General features: G+C 46.8%; 2 protein-coding genes across 4 annotated transcripts; one reads left to right on the top strand and one right to left on the bottom strand.

The window, feature by feature from the left end:
- The first annotated feature begins 303 nt into the window (after window positions 1-303).
- ATP1B4 (ATPase Na+/K+ transporting family member beta 4) lies at window positions 304-10,021 on the top strand. Of its 2 annotated transcripts, none has more exons than XM_086756064.1 (9): window positions 304-456; window positions 696-759; window positions 3,013-3,175; window positions 5,881-6,009; window positions 6,699-6,803; window positions 7,071-7,267; window positions 7,863-7,919; window positions 8,542-8,637; window positions 9,578-10,021. In XM_086756064.1, the coding sequence occupies exons 2-9, from the start codon at window positions 697-699 to the stop codon at window positions 9,737-9,739; spliced, it is 972 nt and encodes a 323-aa protein (XP_086612190.1). In that variant the 5' UTR covers window positions 304-456; window position 696; the 3' UTR covers window positions 9,740-10,021. The 2 variants fall into 2 exon arrangements, with proteins under 2 accessions (XP_086612190.1, XP_086612189.1); XM_086756063.1 differs by having other exon boundaries at window positions 306-498.
- LAMP2 (lysosome associated membrane protein 2) lies at window positions 9,841-26,921 on the bottom strand. Of its 2 annotated transcripts, none has more exons than XM_086756062.1 (9): window positions 26,791-26,903; window positions 25,545-25,663; window positions 24,843-25,056; window positions 24,219-24,380; window positions 23,208-23,425; window positions 22,558-22,677; window positions 22,202-22,280; window positions 21,203-21,370; window positions 9,841-14,316 (listed from the first exon to the last, which is right to left on the bottom strand). In XM_086756062.1, exons 1-9 carry the CDS (start codon window positions 26,846-26,848, stop codon window positions 14,174-14,176), a joined length of 1,281 nt encoding a protein of 426 aa, XP_086612188.1. In that variant the 5' UTR covers window positions 26,849-26,903; the 3' UTR covers window positions 9,841-14,173. The 2 variants fall into 2 exon arrangements, with proteins under 2 accessions (XP_086612188.1, XP_086612186.1); XM_086756060.1 differs by lacking the exon at window positions 9,841-14,316 and adding an exon at window positions 14,804-19,956 and having other exon boundaries at window positions 26,791-26,921.
- Window positions 26,922-27,901: the final 980 nt, after the last annotated feature.

The raw sequence follows: 27,901 nt of genomic DNA, 5'->3' as shown, positions 1-27,901 counted from the left end.
GATGTTGTCTCGGTGGCTGTGGCCAGCTCTCACGACTGGGTTCAGGATGCCGACGCTGCACGCTCCCGCCTGCTGTCTCAATTTGAAGGGATAAATATAGACCTGCCCCTTGCACTACCCCTTCACTGCAAACGAGACTTCGCAAGCGTTAACCAAGGCCCCGCCGTGACTGACAAGCACATGTTGACGCACGCACGCGGCCGTCGAAAGCCCTAGCGATTTGCCAATGTTTATTAACAACTACACGGTCTCCCCGGGGCAGAGAGCCCGGCTTCCCCATGTAGGGCGCTGGTTGACGTTGATGGGGACTCGGGCGCAGGGCAGGATGCTGCAAGGGTGCTGCAAAGGGCACCAGATGCCAGGGGGCTCGGGACGGGATCCTGTTGCGTTGAGCTCACCCCTTTTAGGAAAGCAAGCTATTTTTTGATCTGCTCCTGAACGCTGAAGTCCTGCGGGGTAGGGAGGGAAAGCAGCGTGGCTCCTCTCAGACAGGCAAAGGTCTTGGCGCAGCCGCACTCACTCAGCCTTTTTAGGGGGTGCTGTGGGGCTGGGGAGCTGTGCTGGGGAGGGGGCTGTGCCTGTGGATTGCCAAGAGCTGGGGCGACGTGTTACCCACGATGGGGCCGGTGCTGCTCAGCTCAGCTCTGGGCTCCTGTGGTGCTAACGCTCAGGTTTCTCTGCATTTCCCACCCAAGGATGGACAGGAACGCCAGCGTCGGGGCCATGGATGGCCAGCACGGGAGCCCCCACCAGAAAGCGGTGAGTCTTTTGGGGGCTGCTGGCCACCCTCTGAGAGGCAAGGTGGGGGCTACTGCCAAGGACCTGCTTCGTGGCTGATAAATGTAGCTACTTTGCTTTAGGAAATGCTGTTTCGTCCCTTAGGCAAAATTTAAGCACTCTGTACTGAGAGGGAAGGGGCAGCAGGGGGTCTGGCCAGTGGTCCTGGGCAGGGAGAGGGGCTAGGAGGGACGGGGACACTGGGGCATGGGTGATCTTCTGCACACCTGACTTTCAGCAGGTTAAGAGCCGAGATGGTATGGGGCAAGGACGGGGCAATGGCTCTGGCCTCCCTCAGGGCACCCCTGACTGTCCGTCCGTACAGCCTGATCCCACCATGGATCAGCCCCAGCTTTGCTTCACCGCCCAGAGTCACCTCATGGTGGGCAGCAGCCCGGGGCTGTCCAGTGTCCCAACAGGTCCCACTATGGCTGTGCCCCTCCCACCCCAACATGCTCCTACCCCAGCTCCTGCTGCTCTTCCTGCCCCTTGTCCCAGTGCCAGGGACTGCTCCGAGACCATCTCTGGTCCTGGGCTTGAACATAAAACACCTGGGAGGTGCTGCAATCCAGAGCTAAGCTAGCGCCCTAGCTCAGGGACCTCTGCCAGAGTCCCTCCGAGCAGTCTGAGAAAACACTTCCAGGACAGCTGCTGGTGGCTCTTTTCTTTAACAGAGAGGAGAGCAGGAGGAAGGAGAACTCCTCCTCCTCCTTTTCCATCACTTGCTCCTCTGCGGGTGTCCTGGCAGCTGGAGGGCCCCACACCTCCTGTCCCACATCCCTGCTGGCGACTCATGCTGGAGCTGCTGCTTCCTTGCTCCGAAATCCTCCGGTTTGATCCGTCCTGGGTGGTACAGGGCTGTGGCTGTGGAAAGGCTCCAGCCGGGGTGCGGGACCCAGGCTTTCGCTGTGCAGGCGGCCGCGGGCATTTTGCCGGCAGCAGGGCTCTGACGCAGGCGTGCTCCCAGAAGAGCCCCACCACAGCTTTAACCGGGTCCGATCGGGGCGATCAGTGAGGTAGGGCTGGTTTGCAGCCCCCCTGGGTCTGGCCTAGGCTCTCCAAGGCATGAATTCAGGCTTTGGAGTCAGTACTCTCCCCCCATTCTCACTGTTTGGCAGTATTTGTGTGTCTGAGCAGAGTTTAATCCCCCCTCACTGGAAGGTGTTTCCAAGCCAGACTTTCTGCCAAGCTGTCGGCCGCTTCCCCGGCTGCCCCTGGCTGACCCGTGGGGTGTAAATATCTCCCTTGTCGGTCCTGGCTCCAACAGGTGCCCGCAGCCGGCGGGTTTCCATGGCCCTCAGCACAGACACGGGGCGATCACGCCGGTGCAGCTGCTGCGGGGCCGTGCTCGCTGCAGGCATGGCGGCCTTGGGGAGACACGGCCAGAGCAGGCAAACGCAGCCCTGACGCAGCCGGGAGCGGCTGAGCCCAGCGGCAGCGTTCTCATTAAAGCGCGGGGAGGCGAGGAAGCCATCCAGATCTCAGCATCACCCCTTCTCCCTGGAAGCGCCTGGCCCAGCCTGAGCTCAAAGCAAGGTCTGCTCCCCTCCCACCTCGCTGCCTGCTTTTGGAGACGTAGAGCCTGCCCAGGTTCAAGGGGAGTTAGGGATGGCTGCTGTGTCTCCTCTCAAGCGACTCTTGGCCAGGTGCACGTACAAAGAGATTTGTGTTCCTCAGCTCTGGACAAATGAGCTTTCACCACCACAAAATGCAAGCTCTCGTTGCCTGGGGACACACTTTTCACTGGAACTTGGTGTAATTAAAAAATAACAACACAGGGATTTCTCCAAAGACTAACCACTCACTCAAATGCCAAGAAAAACAAACTGGATGACCTCTTAAATAATGCCGCCTGCTGTCATCTATGGTAGCAGAGAAAACGTGCACTTGAGCTCAAAAACGTTGCAGAAGTGTGGGAACAACCCTGGCCCTCCCAGCTTGCAGGTTTTCTTTGGTCACATTCACGCAGGTGGAAAAAGAGGAGTTTCTGTAAATGCCAGGACGAGGAGACAGCACCCAGTGTGACGGCAGTGACGTGTGTGTCATGGAAAAATGGATGCTGGGATCTAAGCGATCTTGAGTCAGAACAGCCAAAACTGCCTCTCTTTAACTCAAGAGTGATGATGGGAAAATGGAAATTTGAAACATTTCCAGCTATTAAGTGCTTTTGCGTTTATTTTTGGCCAATGAGATGTTCAGCTTGCGTGTGGGGGTTGTGTTCTGTAACTTTTCCAGGAAAATAAGCATGAGGAGAAGGTCCAGGATCCTGACAGAGGGGAGGACGAGACCAAGGCAGATATGGGGAGCAAAACCTGGTCAGACGTGGCTGGCGAGATGAAGATGTTCCTGTGGAACCCGGAGGAGAGAACGTGCCTGGGAAGAACGGCCAAGAGCTGGGGTAAGTCCTTGCTTAAGCCCCGTTTTTGGGAATTGTTGTCTTTTCTACTTCATGATGGACGCACTTGCCTGTGAATGTCCTTGGTAGCATGGACTGACCACCTCCGTCCCACGTTTTCAAGGCAGATGTTTCTAACCAGTGCAATAAGGAACTAGTGAGGATGAGAAGCAGACAACCTTGGGAAAGCTACCCTTGGTCTGGGTGTTCATGTTTACTGAGAACGTGAAAGCAGAGATTTCGGGCTGCCCAGACCATGTACTAGGAAGAAATCAAAAGCCTGAGCAAGCGTGGGGGCTGCAGGTCGATCCGTCGCAGCCACGCATGCTCCTGGCTCCTGCCTGTCCAAGGAGGAGCCGGGAGCTCCCTGTGCCCGAGTCGTGGGACAGGCGTTTCAGGGACGGTGCGCGCCACGGGGCCAGCAGCCCTCTTTACCTGTGTGAGCTCTGGCGTCGGGGCAGGAAAGGCTGGTCGTCGCTGTCACCCCACAGCTTCCCTGAGCATGAGATGGTGCCCACAGCAGAGCGCACACGTGCTATGGGGTGGGTGGGCTGGGCCGTGCCAATGAGGGGTTTGGGCGCCCTGTCTGTTCGATCCGTATCCCTGTGGCCTTCAAAAATTATCTCTAAGCCTGGAGGTGCCCCAGGTGGTGAAGAGCAGCCGGCAGCTGTGAGGCAAGCGCGGCTCCGACTGAGACCAAGGTGCCACAGCGCACGCGGTGTGGTCCACAGTGCACAGCCCCCACAGCGGAGTAAAAATCCCCAACCTTATCCCAGCATCGCATGCAGGTCCACACCGGTGTGAGACGGAGAATTATTGGGGGCCGCTGCTCAGCGTTTGCAGCCCTCGGCAGCCGGCACTGGCAGCGCCCTGGGAGCATCACGCTGTGCTATACGGCCCCGCTGCCCTACGGACACACGTGTACGCGTGTGCACTCACATGTCCGTACAGAGAGAGGCATTGAAACTACTGTGAAAATCAAATTTTTATTTTAAAATTAGGGTGTTTGGAGGCAAATCATAGAATCATAGAATGGTGTGGGTTGGAAGGGACCTTCAAAGGTCATCTAGTCCAACCCCCCTGCAAGGAGCAGGGACATCTCCAACCAGATCAGGTTGCTCACAGCCCTGTCCAACCTGGCCTTGAACGTTTCCAGGGATGGGGCCTCCACCACCTCTCTGGGCAACCTGGGGCAGTGTTCTACAACCCTCAGTGTAAAAAATTGTTTCCTAATATCCAATCTAAATCTACCTCCCTCTCTTTTAAAACCATTACCCCTTGTCCTATCACAACAGGCCCTACTAAACAGTCTCTCCCCATCTTTCTTGTAGGCCCCCTTGAGGTACTGGAAGACCGCTATCAGGTCTGCCCAGAGCCTTCTTTTCTCCAGGCTGAACAGCCCCAACTCTCTCAGCCTGTCCTCATAGGAGAGGTGCTCCAGCCCTTTTATCATCTTCGTGGCCTCCTCTGGACCACAAAGCTGAGCTGAGCTTTCCCGCTCTCATCTCATGGGTGAGGATGGAGTTTGCTCACCCTGGGGCTGCTCCCATGTGCTGGCCCTGAAGATGTTCCCCAGGGATGGGCGGCTCAGGGGATTCGCTCTGCCAAAATGCAGGGAGCCAGCCAGCTGGGGGGTCAGCACTGGAGGCCCCAGCCCCTGGGAAAGGCTGCACCCCCAGCTCTGCCGGTGACAATGCTTCCTGCTGCATTGCAGGAAACATAAGAACGGGAACGGTAGCAGCACCGTGTCCCAACAAGCATCAACTTGGTGCCCCAGCTGCAGCTCCGGCCCGGCCAGGCTGGTGCAGAGGCACCCTCCCAGCATCATTGTGGCAGGGCTGGACATTGTCCCTACTGTGCCACCAGCAGCAGTGATGGTCCCATCCACCCCGGCTCGGCCCACAGCAGGATACGGCCCCGCAGCGTTTCCCAGCATCGCGGTCCCGGCAGAAGCACGGCAGGAGTGCACATCTGTGTTCCCAGGGCTCCTTCCGAGCTGCCGGCACATTTCTGCTGGGAAATGTTTGGGTTAGGGCTTCGCTTTGCTTTCTGAGCCGCTGGGTTTTATTCATAGGCCACAGCCTCTTGAGACATCCTCAGCCGTCAGCCTGGTCCAGTGGAAAAACAAAGCCGTTCCCTCGATGTCAGGGCTATGAAACGGCCAGTGATGCCACAGCCCTGAGTGATGCCACAGCCCTGAGTGATGCCACTCGCTTTGGTCCCAGCACTGGGGTCCCTGCTGTGCAGGTGACTGGAGTCAGGGCAGGAGCATCGCCCCGCAGCCCGCCATCGGGAATTTGGACGTGCTGAAGCCACTGGGGACCCTCGCACGTTACCATGCCAAGACGGGGTGGGAAGGGCAAGACACCCAAGGTCGGGTCTGTCTGGCAGAGAGAGCTGAGGCAAGTGGACACACGGACCTGGTCCTGACCCAGCTCTGCGAAGGGCCGTGGAGCAAAAGGGGTACAGAGCTGAACGGCAGCTGCCCCAGCCCCAGGGCTGGGCAGGGAGTGTGTCTGGCTGAGAGTCCTGCACCCAAAAATGCCAGGGTCTGTGTGTTTGTACTGGCGCTGCAAGCCCCCACCTCCGCGATGGACTTAGAGCTGCAGAGGATGCCGTGTGGAGCACGGCTGTGCATCCCTGCGGGACACAGCCCGTGGGACGTGCTCTGGTTGCGTTAACAGCAACATGCCCTCTCTCTTATGCAGGCTTGATCTTGCTGTTCTACTTCGTTTTCTACACGTGCCTGGCAGGAATGTTTGCCTTCTGCATGTACGTGATGCTGCTCACGCTGAGCCCCTACACGCCCAGGTACCGGGACCGCGTGTCTCCGCCGGGTACGTATCCCGGCCAGCCCGGCCTTGGGCACTCCTGTGGGCACTCGTGCAGCAAGGCGCTACCGAAATGGCGTGGCAGTGACCTCGGGTACAGCTCAGCTGGAGCTGGATGCTCCTACCAGCCCTTCGTGACACGGGGCATTATCACTTACCTCGGGGCACTGATGGTGCTGTAGGTTCTCTGTATCTTAAATAGTCCCATGTGAAGCACTCATTATCATTATACTAATTGTTATTCTAATTGTGGTAATTATTATTACCATTATTCTCAAGGTAAATGTGTTGTTTAAGTATTTCGTAGGTGATGCCCATTCATTTCAGCTGCTGCCCCTTTATACCTCCCATCTTCAAAATAAAATGCAAAGCAAGAGTAGCTTTTATGCATTATTATTTGGGGGAGTCCTGCCAAGATAATATTAAAAAAAATCCTTTCCCTATGTCAGAAGCAGCATTTTCCCTGTGTTTTTGCATTGGTGGGGAACACAAGGCTCCCTCGCCCTCTTCCTTGCCTGGAGTTGGTCGTGTGGCTGAGAACATGGGGGACCCCTCAGCCCCTGTGTGCAGCCCCAGGCCCACAGTGCTGCTGAGATCCTCTGGGTCTCCCATGTTTCCCAGGATATTTTGAGGTGTATGGTGTTTTCTGCCACGTGTTTCACGTTTGCTCTAACAGGGTCTGTCTCCTTCTCCAGGAGTCATGATCAGACCGTACTTGAACGGGTTCACCATTGCCTTCAACGTCTCCCAGCCCAGCACGTGGCAGCCCTACGTGGACAGCATGCACCACTTCCTAGCAGGTAAAGCTCTCAGGCACCCCAGGAGTCCTGTCGGCAAGTTGTTTGCATCTGTGCACACACGCGCGGGGTGCAGGGGTCTCCTCCTGGGCATCTCAAGACCCCCATCTAGAAAGAGAGGCTTATAAAGTGGTCTTGGGAGCTTCTGCAGGAGGGAGCCTTGCCTTTCCAGGTGGGACTTTCTAACTCCCTCGACGTGTGGATGCACTCTGAGAATGTGGGTCTGTGCAGGTCTGGAGAAATGTTAACAAGTCTCTTGGTCCCCACCAGCTTACGATGACAAAGTTCAAGAGGAGAAGAATATCGAGTGCGTCCCAGGACAGTACTTCATCCAAGAGGGCAATGAAAGTGAGGAGAAGAAGGCCTGCCAGTTCAAGCGCTCGCTGCTGCAGAACTGCTCTGGCATTGAGGACCCAACGTTTGGCTACTCTAAAGGCCAGCCCTGCATCCTGCTGAAGATGAACCGGGTACAGGGAAAGCCGGTCGTCTTAATTCCTTCCTTCAGTGCATCCCAGTGTGACAGAGTACAGACCGTGTGGGGACTGAAACTCCTCCACTTCTCAGGCCCAGGGAAAAAAAAAGGAGCTGGAATCCCAAAACCTGCTGGCTCGTACAAGCCAGAAAACATAAAAAAGAAACGCTACAAAATTTACTTGGTTTGATTTGTGGAGACCTGAGTGCTTGGAGGGAGGAACTGAGCTTTAGGGCTACACCTCAGACCCCAGTCTCTTTATAATGGGAATTTTCACAGAACTGAGTTTATTTGAAATCTTCAAACAGCACGGTGGCTCAGTGCATGCTGCTGGGAAAATAAATGCAGGGGGTGTGTGAGCTGTGTGGGGAAGTGGCTGTGTTGCTGCAGGGAGTCTGGGCTCTCCGGATGCTCTGCTCTGGCCCCGCTCTCAGGCGCGGGCGAGCTGCACTGCAAGAGGTGGCAGACCCTGCTTCTCCTGTCCTCAGTAATGGGACCAGCACTTAGAAGAGCTTAAGCCCTGGAGAAGGGAGGCAGCACGCACTTCACACTGCATTTCATACAAGCGTGGATGCGTTTTGTTTTTGCAGATTATAGGCTATCGCCCTGGTGCTGGGATCCCCGTCAGCGTGGACTGCAAAGTGCAGGTACTGCTTTCACTCGTGCTCAGCAGTGTGGTGCTTAGAAGGCCAAATGTCTCCCCTCTGACGGACCCCACCAGTACCTGTCCTCATTTTAGCCCCAAACACTCACAGGACCCAGCGCTGCTGATGCGTCTGGGCACAATACATGAGAATGACAGAGGCCACCAGCCTCCTGCTTCTCACCCTGGCCCTCACCCACCGAGCGCTGCCGACTCCTGCCAGCCTCACCGCCGTGGGAAAGAGGCAGGAGCTGCTCACATCCATCCCCACCCGCTCCATGGGACCCCTGGGGAGCACCCGGCAAGCCAACAGCCATAGGGTGAAGGAAGGGCTCCCACTGCCCGGGCAGCAGCTGGATCACACCCTTAGAGAGCAATAAAGCAGCAGGCAAGCGCAGGGCAGTGAATTCTGTAACCCTCTCCTGTGCTTTCACGGCACCGTTGGCTCTGCCTTGCCGCAGCAGCAGCTGGCTGTCACAGCAAACACGCTGCGTGCAGGCGGGCACAGCTGAGCCCTGACGTGGATCTCCGGGAGATGTCTCTATGAAAGCTCCTTTGCCTTACTCTGAAGGGAGCCATATTTTGTGTCCCACGTGCTACATGTGTGCCTTTTTTTCCAATCACAGAAAGGCAACGAGAGCGATCTCAGATCAGTGGACTTCTACCCTGGAAACGGGACGTTTGATCTTATGTATTATCCCTACTATGGCAAGATCACTCACGTAAGTAAGGACTCTGGCATCTTTCTTACGTCTCCTTGGGAAGGAGAGGGCAGGAGCTGCTGCGCAGGGTACAGATGTGCTTTCTGGCTATTTTGCAGGCAGGCAGGAGGGAGGCCGTGGACACTGGGATTAGAGCGCTCTATTTCTGTCTCTGACAAACTGCAGGAAATCCTTGGGGACTCTGGTTCCCCCTTGCCAGCAATGGGAATGATTAAATTTATCATCTGGAGACTCAGACCGGCTTTGCTGACTCACAGAGAAGGTCTCAACACCAACATTTTCCCAGGGCAGTAGGGAATTCTGGGGTTAGGTGACACAAGAGGAAAAGGACGGGGCTTCAGTCAAAGCTATGACAAAACCACTTCAGGCTGGCTGGCTCAAAACAGAGCAGTCCAACATCGGCGGCTATTTCTGAACATGCTGCCTGGCACTGCTTTGGTCTGCGCTGGGCTGTACAGCGTTAGGAGGTAACGCGCCTTCACCACAGAAGCCGAAATGGAAGCTGAGGCAGGCACTAGACCCCTGCTGTCACCACATTGCTGCTGGTTGAGGATGAGCGACAGCCCCAGGCACCAGGTCTGTGTGTCCTCTGAGCACACAGATCCGAGGAACACGACAAATTTATTATCGCAAGGCATAGGTCAGTTTTTAGAAGAGCAGAAAGTATTTGAGAGTCCCATTATCCGGTGTTAACTTGTCCTGGCTCATCAGCCCAAGAGGCACGGTGCAGTGCAAAACTCGGACGTGATCCCGTCCCTCTGAGGCACGGGCACAGAAAGGCTCAGCTTCAGCATCGCCAGGCACCGTGATGGACATCAGAGAAACACACTCAGGTGCCTGGGAACTGTGAACAAATTACTAATTATTTTTACTGAACGTGAAAGCACTGCCTGCTTTTCCGCTCCCTCAAAAATTATACTTCAATCTCCCTTCTTTTCAGGTCAACTATACGTCCCCACTGGTGGCTATGCACTTTACAGATGTGAAGAAGGAGTATTTGGTCCCTATTCAGTGCAGTCTGAATGGGAAAGGGATCGTCAACGACGTTAACAGCGACCGCTTCCTGGGCCGAATCATCTTCACGCTCAACATTGGAAAGTAGCCACCGCAAACACTGGGCACTTACGTTAAGTCAGTCAGAGGCTTTTTCCTTTTTAAAGTGTAAAGCCAGCATTTTTTTCTGCTAGGAAAAACAGATACATGGAGATTTTTGTTAATTTATTTTTGTTCATAGTTAGGAAACAAATGAGATGCAATGGAGCGTGGAACCACATTTTTCATCATCTGATGTAAATCATTATTAGTAAAAATTAAAAGTCATCTCCTGGGCAGAGAACCTGCAAAAGCATTTCAGTTTTGATTAAAAAAACCCCTGGTATCTGAACACTGTTTTCTTAAGGTCTTTCACAAGTGACCCCTCTGGAACACATTTTTCCTGGCTTTAAATTTTAATCTTTACCACAGTTCAAGGTGCATTTCTCAGGCAAAAGCTAACAAGAGGGTAGTTTATTAGCACTATTCTTGTTAAAACAATAAACAGCAAAAAATCCGGATTATGCCTGCAACGACACAGTTAAGAAGTGGAAATAGCAGATCTCAAAATGCCTCCTAGGATTTTCAGCACCAGGAGCATCTTGACTGCAGCATTTTACACAGCTTGTTCAGCACACCCAAGGTGTTGGAGCAAAGGTCACATAGAAAATCATTTGCCTTTGAACCTTTCCAACTGTTCCTTTCTGAAGTGGGCAGATTAATGCATTTCTCCCTCCTCCTCCTCACTCCAGCACTTCTCTCGGCCCTAGGAATGCTCAGCAGGTCTATGAGGCAGGGAAAAGCACAAGGAGCTCTTCTCTCCCCGTCACGGTTCGCAGGTTGACAGCTCCTCCTTCTCCTGTTCAGGCACAGAAGTGCCAGTGAAATGCGTCAGACCCCCCTCCCCAAATATTTCAGCCCTGTTCCAGACAGGTCACAGCTATAACGCTGCAGAAAACCGCAGGAAAATGCTTAGTCCTTTCATCGTTAAGGGGTCAACACTGGTATTAGTGAAGCCATCAATTTACCACCCTCAAAGATCTACGAAGCACGCTCGCCCTTGTCAGAGCGGAGAGGAACCTCCGCGGCGTGGGCAGCCTGACCCTCGGGCTCGCAAGCCCTCTTGTCTGACACAGACAAACTGCACTGCGCACGTTACGAGGCACCAGCACACAGCAGGACAGGACACCTTAGGATAATGTACTAGTTGGGAAGCACAATTACTAAAATTACTGAGTGAACAAGAGCACCCCGGTATGTTTGTCCTACATCCTAGTCCAGGTGCTTGGTCTGCCATCGTTTCCTGATCTCTATCAGTCTCTAAGAAGTAATTTTTTTGTGTGTTAAAAATAAAGCGACTACAGTAAAATTAGCTTTATGGTACCATTCTTAAAATACTGGTGGAAGAGATGCAGTTTGTGACTCCAGCTCCTGGTGCTGGCCAGTTAGGGACTGAATTTCAAAGCAGCAGGTAACGCAATCCTTGAATGTGAGCACTTCATCGACTTTCTAGGGCCACAGAGTTCAGAAGCCCAGTACTGTAAGACTCGCTATATGCCAGGTATCACAATAACCATGGGGCAAAAACTATTTCTAGAGTTAAGAACCTGAACCAGAGGTAGTTCAGGACCTAATTTTGCTCAGATGTGGTTATTCATATGACACTGATAGAGCTAGGGCAACACAAACATTCTGAAAGGCCACGTTCTGGCCAACAGGAACAGGCTTCTGCCAAGGAAGATGCTGCCATGGTAGCAGCTCTTCCTTTGACATCAGAAATAAGTTAAACCCACAAACATTTCCCCACCTGCCAATTGCTTTAGCTCTTTGAAAATATTTGTATTTCTGTATGATTCTCAAAGGAAACCAAACAATCCATGCCTCAGGCCATGCAATTAACAGCTCTCCAGCTAGCAACAGCACAAAACCTTATTTATATCTATTCCCTACCTGCCTACGGGAAGGATTCCTGAAGCAGCTGGTCCTTTAGCAGATACTGGACCCATGTTTTGACCCAATCAACAAAGAAAGATTAACTAATTGGGATGTAAATACGTGGACAGCTTAGAAGCAAAAGTTTCTGTTTCCCCACCAACATCCAGATCCAGGCATGTTGACAATCCTGTTAGAAAAGGTCTCAGAAATGGCATGTGTGTCTACTTACACTAAAGCAAAGCTTTATAAACACCATACTTAACTTTATTTTCCATACACATATTCTGCTTTCAGCATACTTGTACAATCATTTCAAGATTTGGAGAACTGTGTACACCATTCTTCATCTTACAGCAACTTTAAAGTGCTGGCTCCATTTTATACTTCTATTGAAGCCCAAAATCATACTTTACACGTACATATAATACATATGCCTGTAGGAAATTGCCACATTTTACTAAAATAACCTAGCAAAAGTGATGCAAACCGCTTGGATCCGCAATCTGAGCATGAAACCATCGATGGAACCCATCTGCTGGCAGCAGAGAAGCAACACACTCTGACGAGCAGGTGTTACTCAGAAATTGCCAGTCTCAAGATCATTCACCATTTACCACTCTCGTAGGGAAATCAAATATTGTGAGAGCAAAGGTACAACAGAAAAGACCAAGACAACCAAACCCAAAGCACACAGCCCAACTCCACAGAATTAAATTGCACTCCCCCTCAAAAACAGACAACTTGGTTCAAGAGCTCATGTGTTGTACAAAAAGCAGTTTTGTCAGATCCAGGTAAAGCTTATCTTTTGTCACAGTGAGAACAAGAATAACTGAGCATACAGGTATTTCTCAAACATCAGAACTAACTCTTTAGAAATCTCCCTTCCCTGAATCTATAGCTGTTGTGAGTTACTTAAGCATCCGCGTTGACCATGTCCTTTGCGCACGGGAATCACTGACGGTGCTTTCCCCGCGGCACAGGTACAGGCTCAATGCACAAAGAGATTAAACACTGAAGTAGCTTCAGTAAACGCTTGCTGCAGGGAACAGCAGCTCTGTGTGCCATCAGTAGCTCTCTGCAGACCTGGCAGCTCCTGGGCTCAGAAATGGAAGTTCCCTGGCTGCAAAAGGCTTTTACCAGGATGGACCAAAGAGATCAAAAGGGCAAGAGGCTTCTTTCATCCTGTCAACGTGAGCCTGATGGGAACGGAGCGGAACACAATCACAAAGGACTAGCTTCTATTTTGGTACAGTTTAGATATGGAATATAGAATCGCAAAAGGTATGGCATTAATAACAAAAAAAAAAAAAGCATCTTTCAACAAGTCTGATGCTCTTATTCCTTTGGAAGTCACTTCACTGCCTATTTATATATATATAAGTTTCTGCTTTATGATCAGCATTCCTTGTACTAGAAGTTTCGTGCTCATACACTATTCAACATTTTTGTTTGAGAGAGCAACAATTAGGAGGTTAAAAGTAGATTAATCCTACCAAAACAGACTGGTTTTGTATCTTCTTTTGCACTCCTAGATTAGTTTTTCAGTGATCCCATTAACCAACGAAAGCTGTCCAAAGGAACTGCAGGAACCTCTGAACAATCTGTGTTCTTAGCCAGCCTTTGAGAGCCCTCAAAATACCCTTGAGCCTCACGTAGACTAGTGCTGAAATGCCGTGTAGCTTCTTTTATGTGCACACAGTCAAAGCTGCGACAAACTGCAGCCAGTGAAATTCCAGCTTCCCACCCTCGTTTCACAATTGAGCTCAGAACAAAAGGGAAAACAGAGTCAAACAAAATAGCACAGGCCACATTTCCTTCAGCAGACTGTGGCTTTTCTGGGTAGCGAAAGTTCTCCAGGACTGAGCCTTATCTCAGTGAGTAACGACATTAAAGACACCACGCTAGTGCAAAGCTATTTAACATACATTAGCAGTCAACGTCTCCCTGCTAATGTTAAACAAATTAATTTCCTAGAAGAATCAGACATTCTTCTCATCTTATGTTAGTTTATTAGTGAGATCAGGTGCTACCTTTACATTCAGAGGGAATAGGAAATTCAGACTGATTCACAAGAACAAGCTGCTAATGAAAAAAGACAACGGCCGTATTCCAAGTTCCCAACAGAAGTCCGTTAAGAGCTTGGTATTCTTTTTCCCCACAGCATGTGCAGTCCCTTTTGACACAGCAGTCACACCTTTAATCATGGTTTTAGCTTTAGCATCACCCAAGATAAGCTGTACGCAACTTGAAATTTTCTTGTATAAAAGATTAAACAATGGAAATAAAGTTTCATAGATGTCTTCTTCACTCAAAATATTCACATTTCTCACGTGGACACATACCAACCCTACTCAATTCTATGGTCTTTCTCCAAAATCATACAGTACCTTCAAGTAATTCTGCAACTCATCTTCAGACTCATGGCACATTATTCTGGTGTGAAGTGTTCATTTTTTTAAATAAAGAAATTTTGAATTAATTCATTTTTCTTCTTTTCAAAGGGGCAGATCAGGGAGTCTGGGAGAAGGAGAAGAACAGGGAAGGCGGCAACAGAGACAGAATGAAGAGGTCATACAGACTGATAGCCAGTACGACTTTTTCTTCTTCCAATGATATAAGATATAAAGACAAGAATGATAAGGAAGCCAAGTGCCATGCCCACTGCGATGGGAATAAGAAAGTTCAGGTCAGAATCAGCAAAGCATTCTTCGGCTGCAGAAAGAAGAAAAACAAAAAAAGCAAGGGAGAATAAATTAGTAAAGGAAATCAAGCACTAGAAACCAAAGAACGCAAGGAGCAAACAGGTGTTTCTGAGAACTTACACTGTATTAGATATAATAATACCTCTAAAGTAAAATCAGTAAGATAATTCTTCCGATTTGTAAGTTTAATTTCCAGTTCCTCTAGCGAGCAGTCCACTCAGATCAGAAATGAGAACAAAACAGCAGTCTGAGCATGCACTAGCTGATCACACCTCAGAGTTAACAGCAACAGAGCAACAAAAAGACAGACTGGGGTATTACTGCCTCGTCCCAGTGACTTCCCAGACCCTCAAGTCACCAGCACTTCTCCAGGTTCTAGACATGAAGAGAAATAACAGCAAACCAAGTAACAAAGTAGGAACCTACTGAAAACTGCAAGAGGCAGCCAAGATACATACGCTGGAAGGACTGAATGGAACACGCTGAAACACTCTCTCTTTGGGTGAGTAACTTTATTTATTTTCAATTCAAATACAATAAAAGGTTTATCAGCAGCTAAGCACTATGAGGACGTTAGCAAAATCAATATAGGAGAAAAAAAAAGAGGCAGCTGTAATGCCACAGTGGTTTTTAACACACAGGTTGTAAAGTATGCAATGAACTCCTGATACAAACACTCAGGCAAGGATTAGCAAACAACACTGGGAACCGATTCCAAACTCAGCGATGCACCTCAGACAGGGAGGCAGGGCTTGGCATTCTGCCCGTTTGTGAAGAGAGCAGAGCTCCACCCGCGTGGTGCCGAGATGAGATGTTCAGTAAGATCCGATGCAGTGTCTGTGCGCTGCTTCAGCGCTGTAAGGGCGCTTGACTTACATGCTTTTAATAAAGCAGAGCTCCTTATAAAACTGTTTTGCTTGCGTTTATATTAGAGCAGAGTAAGGGTCATGCACACAGTCAATGCTTTATCAAAAGTTAGCTATTGTTTTAAGCGAATATTCAAACCATTTGAGCCTTTAACTGAGACAGCCTTCATTAGGGGAAATCTACTGCCTTGGTTTAGCTCACTGCAGTCCAGGATACCCTTGCCACTACCCCTTCACGGAAGGCTATACAAAGCCTTTGGCTAAGAGGAAAGAAAACAACACATGCGACAGAAATTCCTTTTCTCCCTTCTTTAAACGAAGGAGATTGCTGCAATACACATCACACTATGGCACTGGTACAAGGAACTCCCAGGATAAAAAGGGTTTACACCAGGAACAACCTCTCCAGTTTGTCACTGCTGTTGGCACACATCTATCCCTGCATTGTTACCTACAACGGTTGGAAGCTTCAGAGAAGTGTCTTCAAATGCAGAACCTGGAAACTGTACACTACGACAAGCAGACTCCGCATTCAGGCCAGGAGGAATAACTCTCTTGACGTATTTGGTTGAGTGTGTCTCCATTCAAAACAATCAGAAATTCTGGCCCCAACATCTTTAGCCCCAGTATAAAAGCTTTCTCCCCTTTTAATTCCCAGATGCAATCAATAGCCCAAAATGTTGCGGTTTTATTGGTCTATGCTATACAATAGAGAATCCTGTGGTAAATTTCAAAATTACAGAAGGAAAAAAAAAAAAAAAAAAAGAAAAAAAAAGAAAAGGCAGAGTTCATTGGCTGGAAAAGCTTCTTTTGAGGACTACTACCATGGCATCTTTAAGCTAAATAATCAGAATACTTGGTATCTTACAGCACAATTTTAATATTTAGTAAACTGTATATAAGGCACAGTCAATAGTAATCAAAACAAACGACAACCTATGACAGATTACACACATTAATATTCAACATCCACAAGCGCACACAAGTCAAACGCTGTTTCCATAGACCAGAAAAAAACCCCTATTTTTATTCACAAAATGCCACTGCATGTCTTTAATATTCTGAAATTAGAAGTGTAGTATTAAAAGTGCGGGCTGCAGCCTTCAGCTAAATAGAAAAAGGGCAAATCCAACAAAAAAAAAAAAAAAAAAAGGCAAAGCACTTATACAGAAGTATTTTACACTATAATCTACCTATAATTATTTAAAACAGTTATGCCTTTCCCCAACAGGACATCAGTCACCACCCACACAGCCCTGACCTTCTCCCTCTCCCCAAACACAACAGCAATAGTTCCCCTTCCCAAACATCGTAACTAACAGACTCCTAATTCCATTACACTTTCTTGAAAAGCGTGTATCTGCGTATCAGCGTAGCTGTATCATTCTTGTACACCACACAGTCCAGTCTTCCAGTATCTAGATACTCACTGCAAGCCTCCAGGAGAGACAGTACTGACGACAGAATTACAGTAAAAAAGGTGATACTTTGACCAAAAGTCTTTACCCTTATTCCAGAACAGTAGTAACTCCTGCTCGTTCCAGGTTTTGTCACAGACTCTTTCAGACTGACTTCTACTGATAATTTGATGGAAATCTGATGCCTGCTTGTAGCCTAAATTCACTTTTATTTACATCCTTAGGAATCCCACTGTTAAGCTCTTTAACAAGAGCCTATTAAAATATTTGTGTTTTTCTTCATGTTAAAAAAGCTTCAGCTGACACTTCAGAAAGGTGGTAATGTTATTTTGACTTTGTAGCAAACAAGACGGTAGCTGTAAGACAATGATTCTACAAGCAGTGCAGGCTAGCATCAAGAAGGAGGAGTACAAGATTAGGCTGCAGTTTTTCCTCTTGTAAGACCACAGAGTTCACAAGAGAGGCCAGAAAGAGGTATGGTAAAGTAAGATTAGTGTCTCTGTTGATGCAGAAAAAAGTATTTAGTAGTACTGCTACCAGAAAAACTGGCAGCACGGGTAGGATCAACACAGCATCTGCCTTAGAAGATGAACCTACTAACCAATTCCCAGAAAACCCCTAATCCTTTCCCACTTTTGCTGAATGCAGAGACCAATTTCATTTTCCAGGATGACTGCAGGAAGAAACGGAACTGTTCACAGCTGCACACCAATTTAAGATGGCTAGCAAAATAAATCGTAAAAACAAATCATCTGGGTGGTGCTACAACTGACAAAAAATGTACAAGCAAATTTCTAATGACGAACCAGAAATACAGTGCCTTAATTAGTTCCCAAGATGTCTTCTGCTAGTAGATGTACCCAAGCACACTTTAGAGGACTCTGAGGAACACCTTCACCAGCTATATAACAGAATCTCAGGTATAGACTGATTGAAGTTGACCTTACTCATTTATTTTATTTCCTTTAAAAAAGACAGTACAAGACGTCTGTTTTCAAATTTGTTAAAAAATGTGAACAGGTTTCCTTAAGAAACAGAACAATCTTTATTATTTAGAGCACATGTTGAACAGGTTAACAGTTCCCTACGGAGCAATACAGACAGGAAAACCAGTGGTTTTATAAGAACAGGCAGTCAGGTGAAACGTAGACTTTTTTGAACCAGTTATCTGCACATCAGTCTAGGAGTACTTTAATCTCCGAGCCAATATATTTGCAAATGAAGAAGATTAACTTGCAGGTTTTTGCAAAGATACTTCTAGTATTGTTGAATTTTGGAAGCAGTTTGCACTAGTTTTCTGTACTGTCACTTGGAAACCATGCACAGTTCAAAAGTTTGCATGGTCAGATTAACACACTGTAGTAACTACTCCTTAACAGAAATGCATGTGTAACTGGCGCCGCTGAACATCAGTCACAAAAATGCTAAAAATCTACATGAACTTCTGCATTTGAGGTGATATTAATATGAAAGTCATTAGATCCACTTTTTGGTTTTTTTAAATTAAAATAGAAAGAGTTGAAGTCTTTTTCAGGATTAAACTTATAGTAGCTCCCCACTTTCATTAAAGTGAATTTCAGTAACTGATGCAAAATTCAAGCTGTAGACTACAAGCTATAGTAAGCATTATCCACCCATACTTGCTTCCTTGGCTAGTGTCAAGAGTAAACTGTTTTCAAAAAACAAAAAAAAAGAATTACTGAAAGAAGTGGACTTTATGATTTGTATACAAACATGCCACAGACATCTCTACCACCCTAGAAAACACTAATAAAACACTAAACCAGCTTCGATGCAGGCTAAACCCATTCTAAAGGGGGAAACAATGTTATGTTCATTAAATAACCAGTTTAGGTAGCTCATGTTATGACATATGCAAAAAAGCCACACTTATCTAAAAGTCTAAAAGACTTTTCCCCCCATGCAGTAAAAACTACGTATTGCAGCAGAAGGAGGCTAGAGGAAAGTTGTGCAGCAAGGGTTAGTCTCTACAGAGCTGCAGTTTAAGAACAGTCCAGTTGCACTGCATTTTTTAAGCTAGTTATCCTTCCCATACAGCAAGGAAAAACAGGTGGTGTGGGTCCATCTCAGACTCGTTTGGCTTTCGCATTCTTAACATTAATAAATGCTACACAGCAAACAAACACAAAATACGTTAAACATTCAGAATGCCAATGGCGGGCAGTTATAATGTGAATTTTGATCGGCAGAGAACCACTCAAGATGAAGATTTAGGCAGCTCAAGCTGCAACAACAGATACTGGCTCATTAAATGAAAGCTTCTTTAAATAATGGTCATTCAAAGCAACAACACAGACCAGTTCTGTGCAGAGTATGATATAAAGTTAAGTGCACTTTAAAGTTCTGGAATATTTAGAAAGGTTATTCCCTTTAATACAAGCTTTTTTGCTGGCATCAGTTCAATTTAGCAGAACTCTGCCTCAGTTGAGTATTTTAGATGATTACCAAGGTATAAGTGATGAAGAATTCAGTGCCTAACAGTATTTTTTTTTTTTTTTTTTCTGAAAGCATGTGGAAATGGCACTGAAGTCTTCCTATATATCCACCATTTGGCAAGTACAGGTTACCTATTTCGTTTGTACAAGGAATGATTCCTGAAACTACACCAAGGCAGGAGTAAACTACTCAGATTCAGTCAAAGCTAAGTAAGGTACTGCTGCCACTTCAGAAGATCACTTAATCACCAGCCTGAAGTTCAATTCTATGAAAAACAGAGTTGTTACTGGGCATCGTACAATCCTTGTTAAACACTATACGAGTCAACAGCGACTAATGCTGCCAGCTTAACCCACAATTACGACAACAACTAAGGAGCGCAGAGGAGAGAAGCAAGTACAAATTCTGTGTGATTCTGGGAGCTGCCCAATGCACAACAGTTTAGAACGTGTTCTTGTTTCAGGCTACAATTTGTAAAAAGCAGAAATAAATCCTGAACACTTCAGGGTTTTTGCAAGATAAAATCCTTAGCCTAGCAATTTATCCAATACTTGATATCTTCAAAAGAGCTATGAAACACACGTTGTCTTCTTAGAGCAGGAAAACTAAAAACATAGTTCTGCTTCATCTGAGATAAGCATTCTCTCTGTTTCTCAACTCCAATTAGCTGTGGCTAGTAATTACTCCTAAGTTTTGGGTCTTTTTTTGGACTTCAGAACTTGCACTTCCTTTGTTTAGAGTGAAATCAGAACAGGAATCACATCTAGATTCACAAAGTTTGATATCCAGCATAACTTTTTCTTCTGCCAATTATGTAAGCAATGACTATAATGGCAATCAAGGCAGCAAGTGCAGCACCAACTACAATTGGGATTAGAATGCTGTCATCATCCAGCGAACACTCCTGGGCTGTAGATGAGAAAAAGGTTGCAACAAGGAATAAATAAAGACAGAATACTTGCCAAGTGTGGTATAAAAATCTGCTTTCCTTAATATAAAGGTGTTCAAAAAAATCAAGTATTTTACATCTTTAAACTAAGAGAGAAAGAACTGCAGAGGTTTCATGAGTACATCTAGCATACACGAAGCATTATTATCACCTGGGACGTCTGATAAACTGTCGTACGCTAACGAAAATGCCCCTGGTGTACGAGTTTTCACGTGTACAAGATCTGTATGAGACAAGGGAATAACCATTCTTCTACTTTCAATAAAGAACCAGGCTCATCTATTTCATGCTTAAGGCAAGGTCATAATAATGTGACCTAGATGTGGTATCAAGAACCTATCCAGAATGGAGACAGGTTACGGAGAGATGAAAGAATTAATTAGGAGAAGGGGGAATCTAGCTGCAACTTCAACTACAGAGTGAAATGGGACCCTAACTCTTTAGAACATATTACGATAAATACTGTTTACCCTGCATACATCTGTGGAGTTAACTTACCTCTGCCTAAAAAAAGTTCAAAAATCTGCCCCCAATCTATTTGTCTATAGACGAGTCTAGACCAATAAGACTGTGCTGCAAATATTATTATTAAGAACAAAGACCAGGTTACACTAAAGATTAAGAAAGAGGTCATTTAGGCCATTCCAGTTTTCTTCAGACAAGATCAAAATAATGCAGCAAACAAACAGCACAGAATCTTTTTTCAGTTCTGGATATTCAAGACTGCTTCTGAAAGAAGCTCTGTCAGTTCATTTTTTCCCCCCCAAGACTCCTATTCCTTAGACTGACAGGTAAAAAGAAACAAAACACCTAGCAGTATTACCAAAGTCCACTTCTGCTAAAGTTTTGGACCATCTTTTTATATATGTGAGCTACAAAAACCTATATGTCAAGATGATGTCAGATAACTTCTAACCTATTTTGCAGAGCAATGCTTAAATCTCTCTTCAGTATCTCTAGCTCCTTCAATTTTTATGAAGGAGAATCAAGATACCTAGCAGACATTTTTTAAGTGAGAACAAAGCTTTTTTTTTTTTTTTTTTTTTTTTTTAAAACTTAAATGTTAGTCTCAGAACAAAAAAGAAGAATGGAACAAGAGCTTCAAAAATAAAGTGCTTGTCCCCAACACTGGTGCTTTTTAGCAGCTAAGACTCTTGCAAGCATTGCAAGAACTAACAAAAAATAAAAGAAAAAAAGAACTCTTACCTGTAGAGAACTTATCTTCCTTCACGAGGAATGGCTGAATCCATAGATTAAAAGTATGTATTTGAAGATCTTCATTAATCTCAAGAGTTTGCTCTTTTCGGCACATATAAGAACTACCAAGGAAAGCATCCCATGTGCTGAAATTGTTGTTATCTGCATTTGAAATGACTACACAATGGGGAAGACAAAAAAAAAAAAAAAAAAAAGGAAATTTGCACACCTACTTTAAATACAAGAGAGTTGCTAATAAAATCATAAGACTAAGGAGCTGAATCTAGAGGGGCCAACTTCTCAACATTGACTACTCTGAAAAACAAGGAAGTCTGAAGTGTGATTGATCTGCTTAACCAAAAGAAGTCAGGCACTGAAATTATTACAGCACTTAACAGTAACCCGTCCTCCATACAGAAACAACACCAGGCTTTCCTTGTACCTCCACCTATCCCAACATTGCAGAACTGCAAGCATTTTAGCTTTAGTGCCCTTTTAACTGCAGTAGCTGTGACAAGCAACTTTAAAAAACTTCATACTTCTGATTTGGAAAAATGTATGCTTTAGTTTTTGAAGAACTGGTCTCTTTTCCCAGTGAGAGCTAAGTAGAAGTGGCTGGAAAATACAAGCAGCATCTTCAAACAAAAAAAAGACAGCAGCTGGTTTAGAAAAAACAAAAAGCTTCAGAGTTTGCACAACTGTATTTCACACCTCAAAAAATTATGTTACTAAAAACAGTTACAAAGAAGCCCTCTTAATTTATATATGTTTATCACAAAGTAAGAAATCCCATCAGCAGAAGTTTCAGGAAAAGAGAATGATCCCACACTGCAGTTTAATGTAATTCTTACAACCATTTCTGCTTATTACTTTTGTTCCTACCAACCTAAAGTAGGAAATAACAGTAAGCATGAAAAGCATTGGGAAAAAAAGTCTGACGTATTCGATAAATACAAACATTGATCATTAAAAGCTTGCACTTGTACTAAGGCAGATACTATTTCTTACCGGAACCATTCAGACGGTTGAGCAGTGTAACATTCACCTCTTTCAGGTAAAATTTTTGTGCACCTGCACTTGCATTTTTCTGTTTAAGAAGCAAGAACCAACTGTCAGTGTGCAATTCTGCATTTTTAACTTTAAGAACACATGCTTTACAAAGGCTAACACATTTACCACAGTCTTAAATTTTCTACAAATTTGACCCAATTCTCTATTTGTCTTGAGGCAGTTAGCTAGAGAGTTCCACTTCCCATATGGGAACAGCATACCATCACCAAGCGACAGAAGGATTTTACGATGAGCGATCATCAGGCAGTGTTGTTAAAGTGGAAATTTAGTTTAAAATAAAAGAAGTTACTTACAACAACAAACCCGAAACCAATCAATGTGCTATTTCCATCATTCAATTTCAGAGTGGCTGTTGCGTTACCACATGTACCATCTGCGACAGTTGTCTTTGGATTGATGTTGATCAGAAGAGGCTGAAACACAGACACCTCAGGTCAAAGCCATTCAGCTGCCATCAGGAATCCATTGTTTCAGTCAGTAGCAGTTTTAGGCTTAGCAGAGCTTATCGATGACAGCAGGAAGACTGAGCCTGGCTACTATCGAACCAAGGCTACCTGAGTCAACTTTACACACTGGTAATACTGAAGCAAACAAATTGCCCAGTGAAGCCTTACTCTGCTGATCTAATACAACAGCTCAGGGCAAAGACAGTATCTGTGGGGAAAGACAGTATCTGCAGGGATCAACAGCCTTAAAACCTGGAAGTTCCAGGCTCTTAAGGATGTTACAGGTACTCCCAGCAACGACTTACACTGGATCCACATCAGGTTTTGAAACTAGCTACTACGCCACAAAACTATTCTGATGTCAGAGAGGTGCTATGTACAATACTCAGAAGCAGTTCTGGACAGGCAGCAGTTCACAAAGCAAATACCCTGCACTCACATTTTACACCCAAAAAGTACAGCAACCATTCTACTCTTCAAAAATAGAAGAGAAGCACCTTGTCTCGGGAGACATTCAGCTGCAGCCCCACAGTAGCCAGAAGACAAGTTTTATTTCCACTTTTAAGAGAATAGTTTCCTGTGTCTGGATTCTCCACAGGTTTGGGAGCAGTGGTTGGAGCAGGTGACAGAGTGGTGGTAAATGCAGTAGTCACATTGGCAGTAGTCGGTGGAACAGTAGGTGCAGAAGTAGGTGTATCAGCACGACATCTAGACTCTGAAAAGAAATTTTAACCACCATTTCAGTGCCGAAATTTTATTGAAGTCTTATGACTCAGAGGTCAGTTCAATACAGATACCAATTTCTCTGTTGAAATCTAGGCTCAGTGGGAGTCTGCTCATCACCAAATCAGAAGTCTGAAACTCAGCACTATGGCACAGTATTAAAAAAAAATTACAGCTACCATTTACGCTTACAAATTCAGTAATACCCGCAGTTTAAAATCCATGTAGCGTATGCAATACTACTTATCTCCGACACACAGAAGTGAAACCACATGGACAAAGAGAGCCAAGTCATTAAAGAAGTGTAATATGTATTTGCTGTAGACAAATTAAGAAACCCTATTAAGCCATATGTAGCACGATGATGTGCTCATCTCTTGAGTAGCTGAGCTATGAGACGAGACAAGAGGCTCTGGACTATTTAAATGAAAAAGCAGAGGGTACCACTGAAAATGGAAGGCAGTCCATTAAAAACCTTGAAGTTCAAATGATCTAGTCACTAACAGTACTTCTGAGGCGCTTACTTTTAACACCCCAATACTGGAATCACACTTTATTAGATACCACCTTGGCAAGGGAACAATCTACATTCTACATACTACTAAATCTGTTCTATTAATCTATTCTTCCAGGAACAAGGAAAGACATACTAAAGGATATTTGCATCAGTATTATTCAAAACAGCACATCTTAAGAACTCATGGATTCTTTTTATTGCAGGACTTTGCTCCTTGCACTAAGGTGCAACACAAAAAAAAAGCTTGTTCATAAATTGAAATGCTTACCTTTTTTACTGATTGTGCCATTCTGAACAAAAGCCTGCACAGTAACATTCCAGAAAATCTGTGTTACATTTTCTGCTTCAAAGAAGTCAGTACTATGACACACGAAGACGTTATTCAGTTCAACTGGATGCATAGTATCCTTTACAACAACAGTAACTGGTCCTACAAATAAGCACAAATATTTTACTGCCTTACGAACTACAAGAACACTTACAGGTAGTGTTAAGTTTTACAAAGTTCTGTAAGAGTAAGAGATAACTAACAGTCCTAACCTCTCTTGAATGTTTTACTTACACTTTTTACAAGTGCTATTTTACTTCAAGTGCTAAGCAATGCAAAGAAGTAACCAAGCTTCCAGAACTAGACAAGTCACTAGAAAGGTGAACCGTTTTACTGAAGTTTTTCTTTAAGGAAAAAAAAAAAAGATCCTATTATTAGTAGGTATTAGTACATGGAAAGCCTAAGACTGTAGTGATTTGCTAGGTGGAAGGTCAAGTAACGCACACTGAAATGAATCTTCCATACGCCCATTGCTACTAGCAGCACCTCACTGATCAAGATACACGAGATCTGACGCTTGTGGCCAAGATAGTTTTGCAAGTAGGACTGCGCACTGAACATTACCTTTTATTTTAGCATCAGGAAATACAGCAGCATCATTGGTGTTGTAAGTAAATGTGATAAAGTCTCCCTGGTAAGTTTCATTGGTTTTTGTAAAGTTAACGCTCCAAGAGTGACCTTCTCCAAATTGTACTGCCAGAAGCGCAGCTTGTGTGTCATTGCCACAGACGCTTCCATTGTGTGTCACATTGGATGACAAATTCAAAGTTGCATTTTTCTAGAAGAAAAGGGCAATTTAAAATGTTTTCCACAGATAGCCATTATCCCCCATGACAACATTAAAAACCTGGTGGAGTTAGACGGGACCTTGCACCAGATTAGCGAGATTGTTTTAGGTTATTCTACAAAATTATGAAAAAGGCTCCCTGACATCTGCCTTAAAAAGGAGTCATATCAGATTCAAGTACAAAAGTACAAATCTAACTTGGCTATAAATATCGACCGTGATTTATCTCGACATTACCACACTGATACACAAAAGCCACCAAGTTTGACCAGTATGCCACTTAAGTAAATGCAATAGGGCACTTTCAGTTATTTGTACTATTAATTTAGAACTTTTGCTTTGTTTCAAAATGAATATTTAGGAATACTCTTAACAACTGACTTAGTAAAAAGCCCAAACGCTCTTGGTAAAAGAGGGTACTTAAACTTTTACCCATGACAAAATGCAGTTCTCAAAAAGAGTTCCCTCCAAATACTTACATAATCACTACTGTTTGTTTCATATGTTATCCAGAAGCTCATCATCCATTTTGCATACAGGCATGTAGCATTAGAGGCATCCTTTAGCTCTACTTCCACTGCATAGGACTGGAAAAAACCTATAAGATATGATTATCAGCTACTAAGACATTGCTTTTATTTTATTTTCTAGAACCACTTAAGAGGACAGCTCACTACAAAGTACTAAATTATTTCAGGACTGGATTCAATTTGCCAGACACGGGAAGATTAGCTAGATTTCTAAAAAGTATTAAAACTAGGAAGCACATCACAAACTTATCAAAGCCAAATAAAAAAAATGAGAGAACGTTTTATAGTTTATTTACCTGACAAAGACTAATAACGTAAATGAGCACCAGCTTTCTGGTGACAAACTAAATAAACTGAAGTGCATGAACACAGCACTTAAAACAACAAACTGCTTGTAGACCAGGGTCTTCCCATTATCTTATCTGTTTCACCAGACTCGAACTGACCTCTAAGAGATGAGACTGGGCTGCCTTCATCCCGTTTCCACAATTTCTGGCTCAAAGGACACAGATGCTAAATCCCCTTCACGTTTTTAGAGAACTTTTGGCAGTTGTTGGATTTTTAACCCCGTGAATCCCAACAGAGGCCCTCCCTCGCTGCCAGTTCTGATGTACACTGTGGCCACCGCCGCCGCCCCCCCCAGCTCCGAGCTCGGCGCTGGCAAGGCGGGCGGACAGCACCCGCACACGCAGGTAGCCAAGGGCCGGCGGTCGCCGCTCGTGCGGGCCAGCAGCCGGCAGCCTGCCCGGGCCGACGGGTCCTCGGGTGAAACACAGGCGGCAGCCGCCCGCCCTGGGACGGGCGCGGGGCCAGCCCGGCGGCGGCGGCAGCAGCCACAGGGCCGCGCTAGGCCAGAGCGCCGCGCCTCGGCCCCCCGCCCCCCCCCCCCCCCACTCCCGCTCCGCTCCCCTTCTGCGGGCTGACAGCGCGGCGGGGAGGCGGCCCGACACCGCCAACAGCCTCCGCTGCGGGGCCGAGCGCGGGGAAGCCGCTGCCGGGCTGAGGCGGCCCCCGGCCTGCCAGGGCCTGGGCAACCCCGCACCGCCCCGACCGGTGCGCGACGCCGCGTCACGTGCGCGGCGGGGCGGGAGCGGCACGCGCCCGCGGGGACACCTGCTCCCCCCGCTTCCCACCCCCCCCCGCCCGCCCGCCCGCCCGCGGGCCCGGGGCCGGGCCCGGCCACCGCCCCGCTCACCGGAGGCGCCGAGCAGCAGCAGGAAGAGCAGACAGGAGGAGGGGCAGCGCGGCTCCATGCTGGCGGCGAGCGGGAGAGGCGAGCGGGCCCGAGGAGAAGCTCGCCAGCCGTCATGTGAGAGGAGGGGCGGGGCCGCCCGCGCACCGCCCATCGCCGCGCCGGCTCTCGATTCCGTGGATCGCGGACAAGGGCGCTCGGCGCGCACCGGCTCGGGCGGGCGGACGGGTCGGTGCCGGTCCGTCCTCGCCCGCTGAGGAGGCCCGGTGGCCACTGCGGGTCGCTGCAACCGGCTTTGGCTCTCGGGGGCCTTTGCTGCGCTGGGGCAGCTGTAGGTTGAGAAGAAAAAGTTGAGAGGAAATATGCATTCAGGTTTAATATAGAGGCTTGCAATGCAACAAATAAAGAATGAAGATATTTCCTATATTTACAATAAATAAAAAGAGGGAGAAATGGGCTAAATTGACCTAAATATTTAAGTCAGTGGTGCTGGAGCAGCAGGTGGGGTACCATGGGGGGTCATGGCGGCTAGGCCGGCCTGCCCTGGGGAAATGGCGGTGCTTTGGGGCCAGGGCGGCCTGCGGCGGTCTGCTGTCCCTCCCAGCTGGTGCGGCTGTCATTGTCCATCCAATTATTGTCCATCCATCCATTGTCTATCTGTCCGTCCTCCCACATCACCCAGGGCTGAGCGGAGATGGCCTCTGGCTCTCTGGGGGACTGTGCCTCCACCGTGACTGGGCAGAAACCTTTCCAGAAATGGCCTCTGTACAGCAGGGAGGGGGTTGGCTTTGCTGCATTTTTGCTGAAATGCGAAAACGTGGGGCAGAAAGCAAGTGGGAGAAAGCAGCTGCCCAGTGCAAATCCGAGGGAAAAGAGCCAGCGGCGTGGAGAGGGGGAAAAAACAGGGGGTGGACAAGAAAACTGCTGGATTTGAGGCTGGAAGGAGGTATAAAATGTGATGGATGTTGGATTGCAGCCTGGAGAATATTGATTAGGGGAAAAAAAGATAAAGGCAGAGTGGCTTGGCAAAGAAAAGGGAGATGGGAAAGAAGAGATTGAGGCTGGGAGACAGCGAGGAAGATGGCAGGCGGATGCTGAGCTGGCTGAGGAGAAC

This window comes from Chlamydotis macqueenii, chromosome 11, assembly GCF_036417535.1.
Source record: "Chlamydotis macqueenii isolate bChlMac1 chromosome 11, bChlMac1.mat, whole genome shotgun sequence".
Taxonomy (NCBI): domain Eukaryota; kingdom Metazoa; phylum Chordata; class Aves; order Otidiformes; family Otididae; genus Chlamydotis; species Chlamydotis macqueenii.
This window is presented reverse-complemented; position numbering and strand designations above follow the sequence as displayed.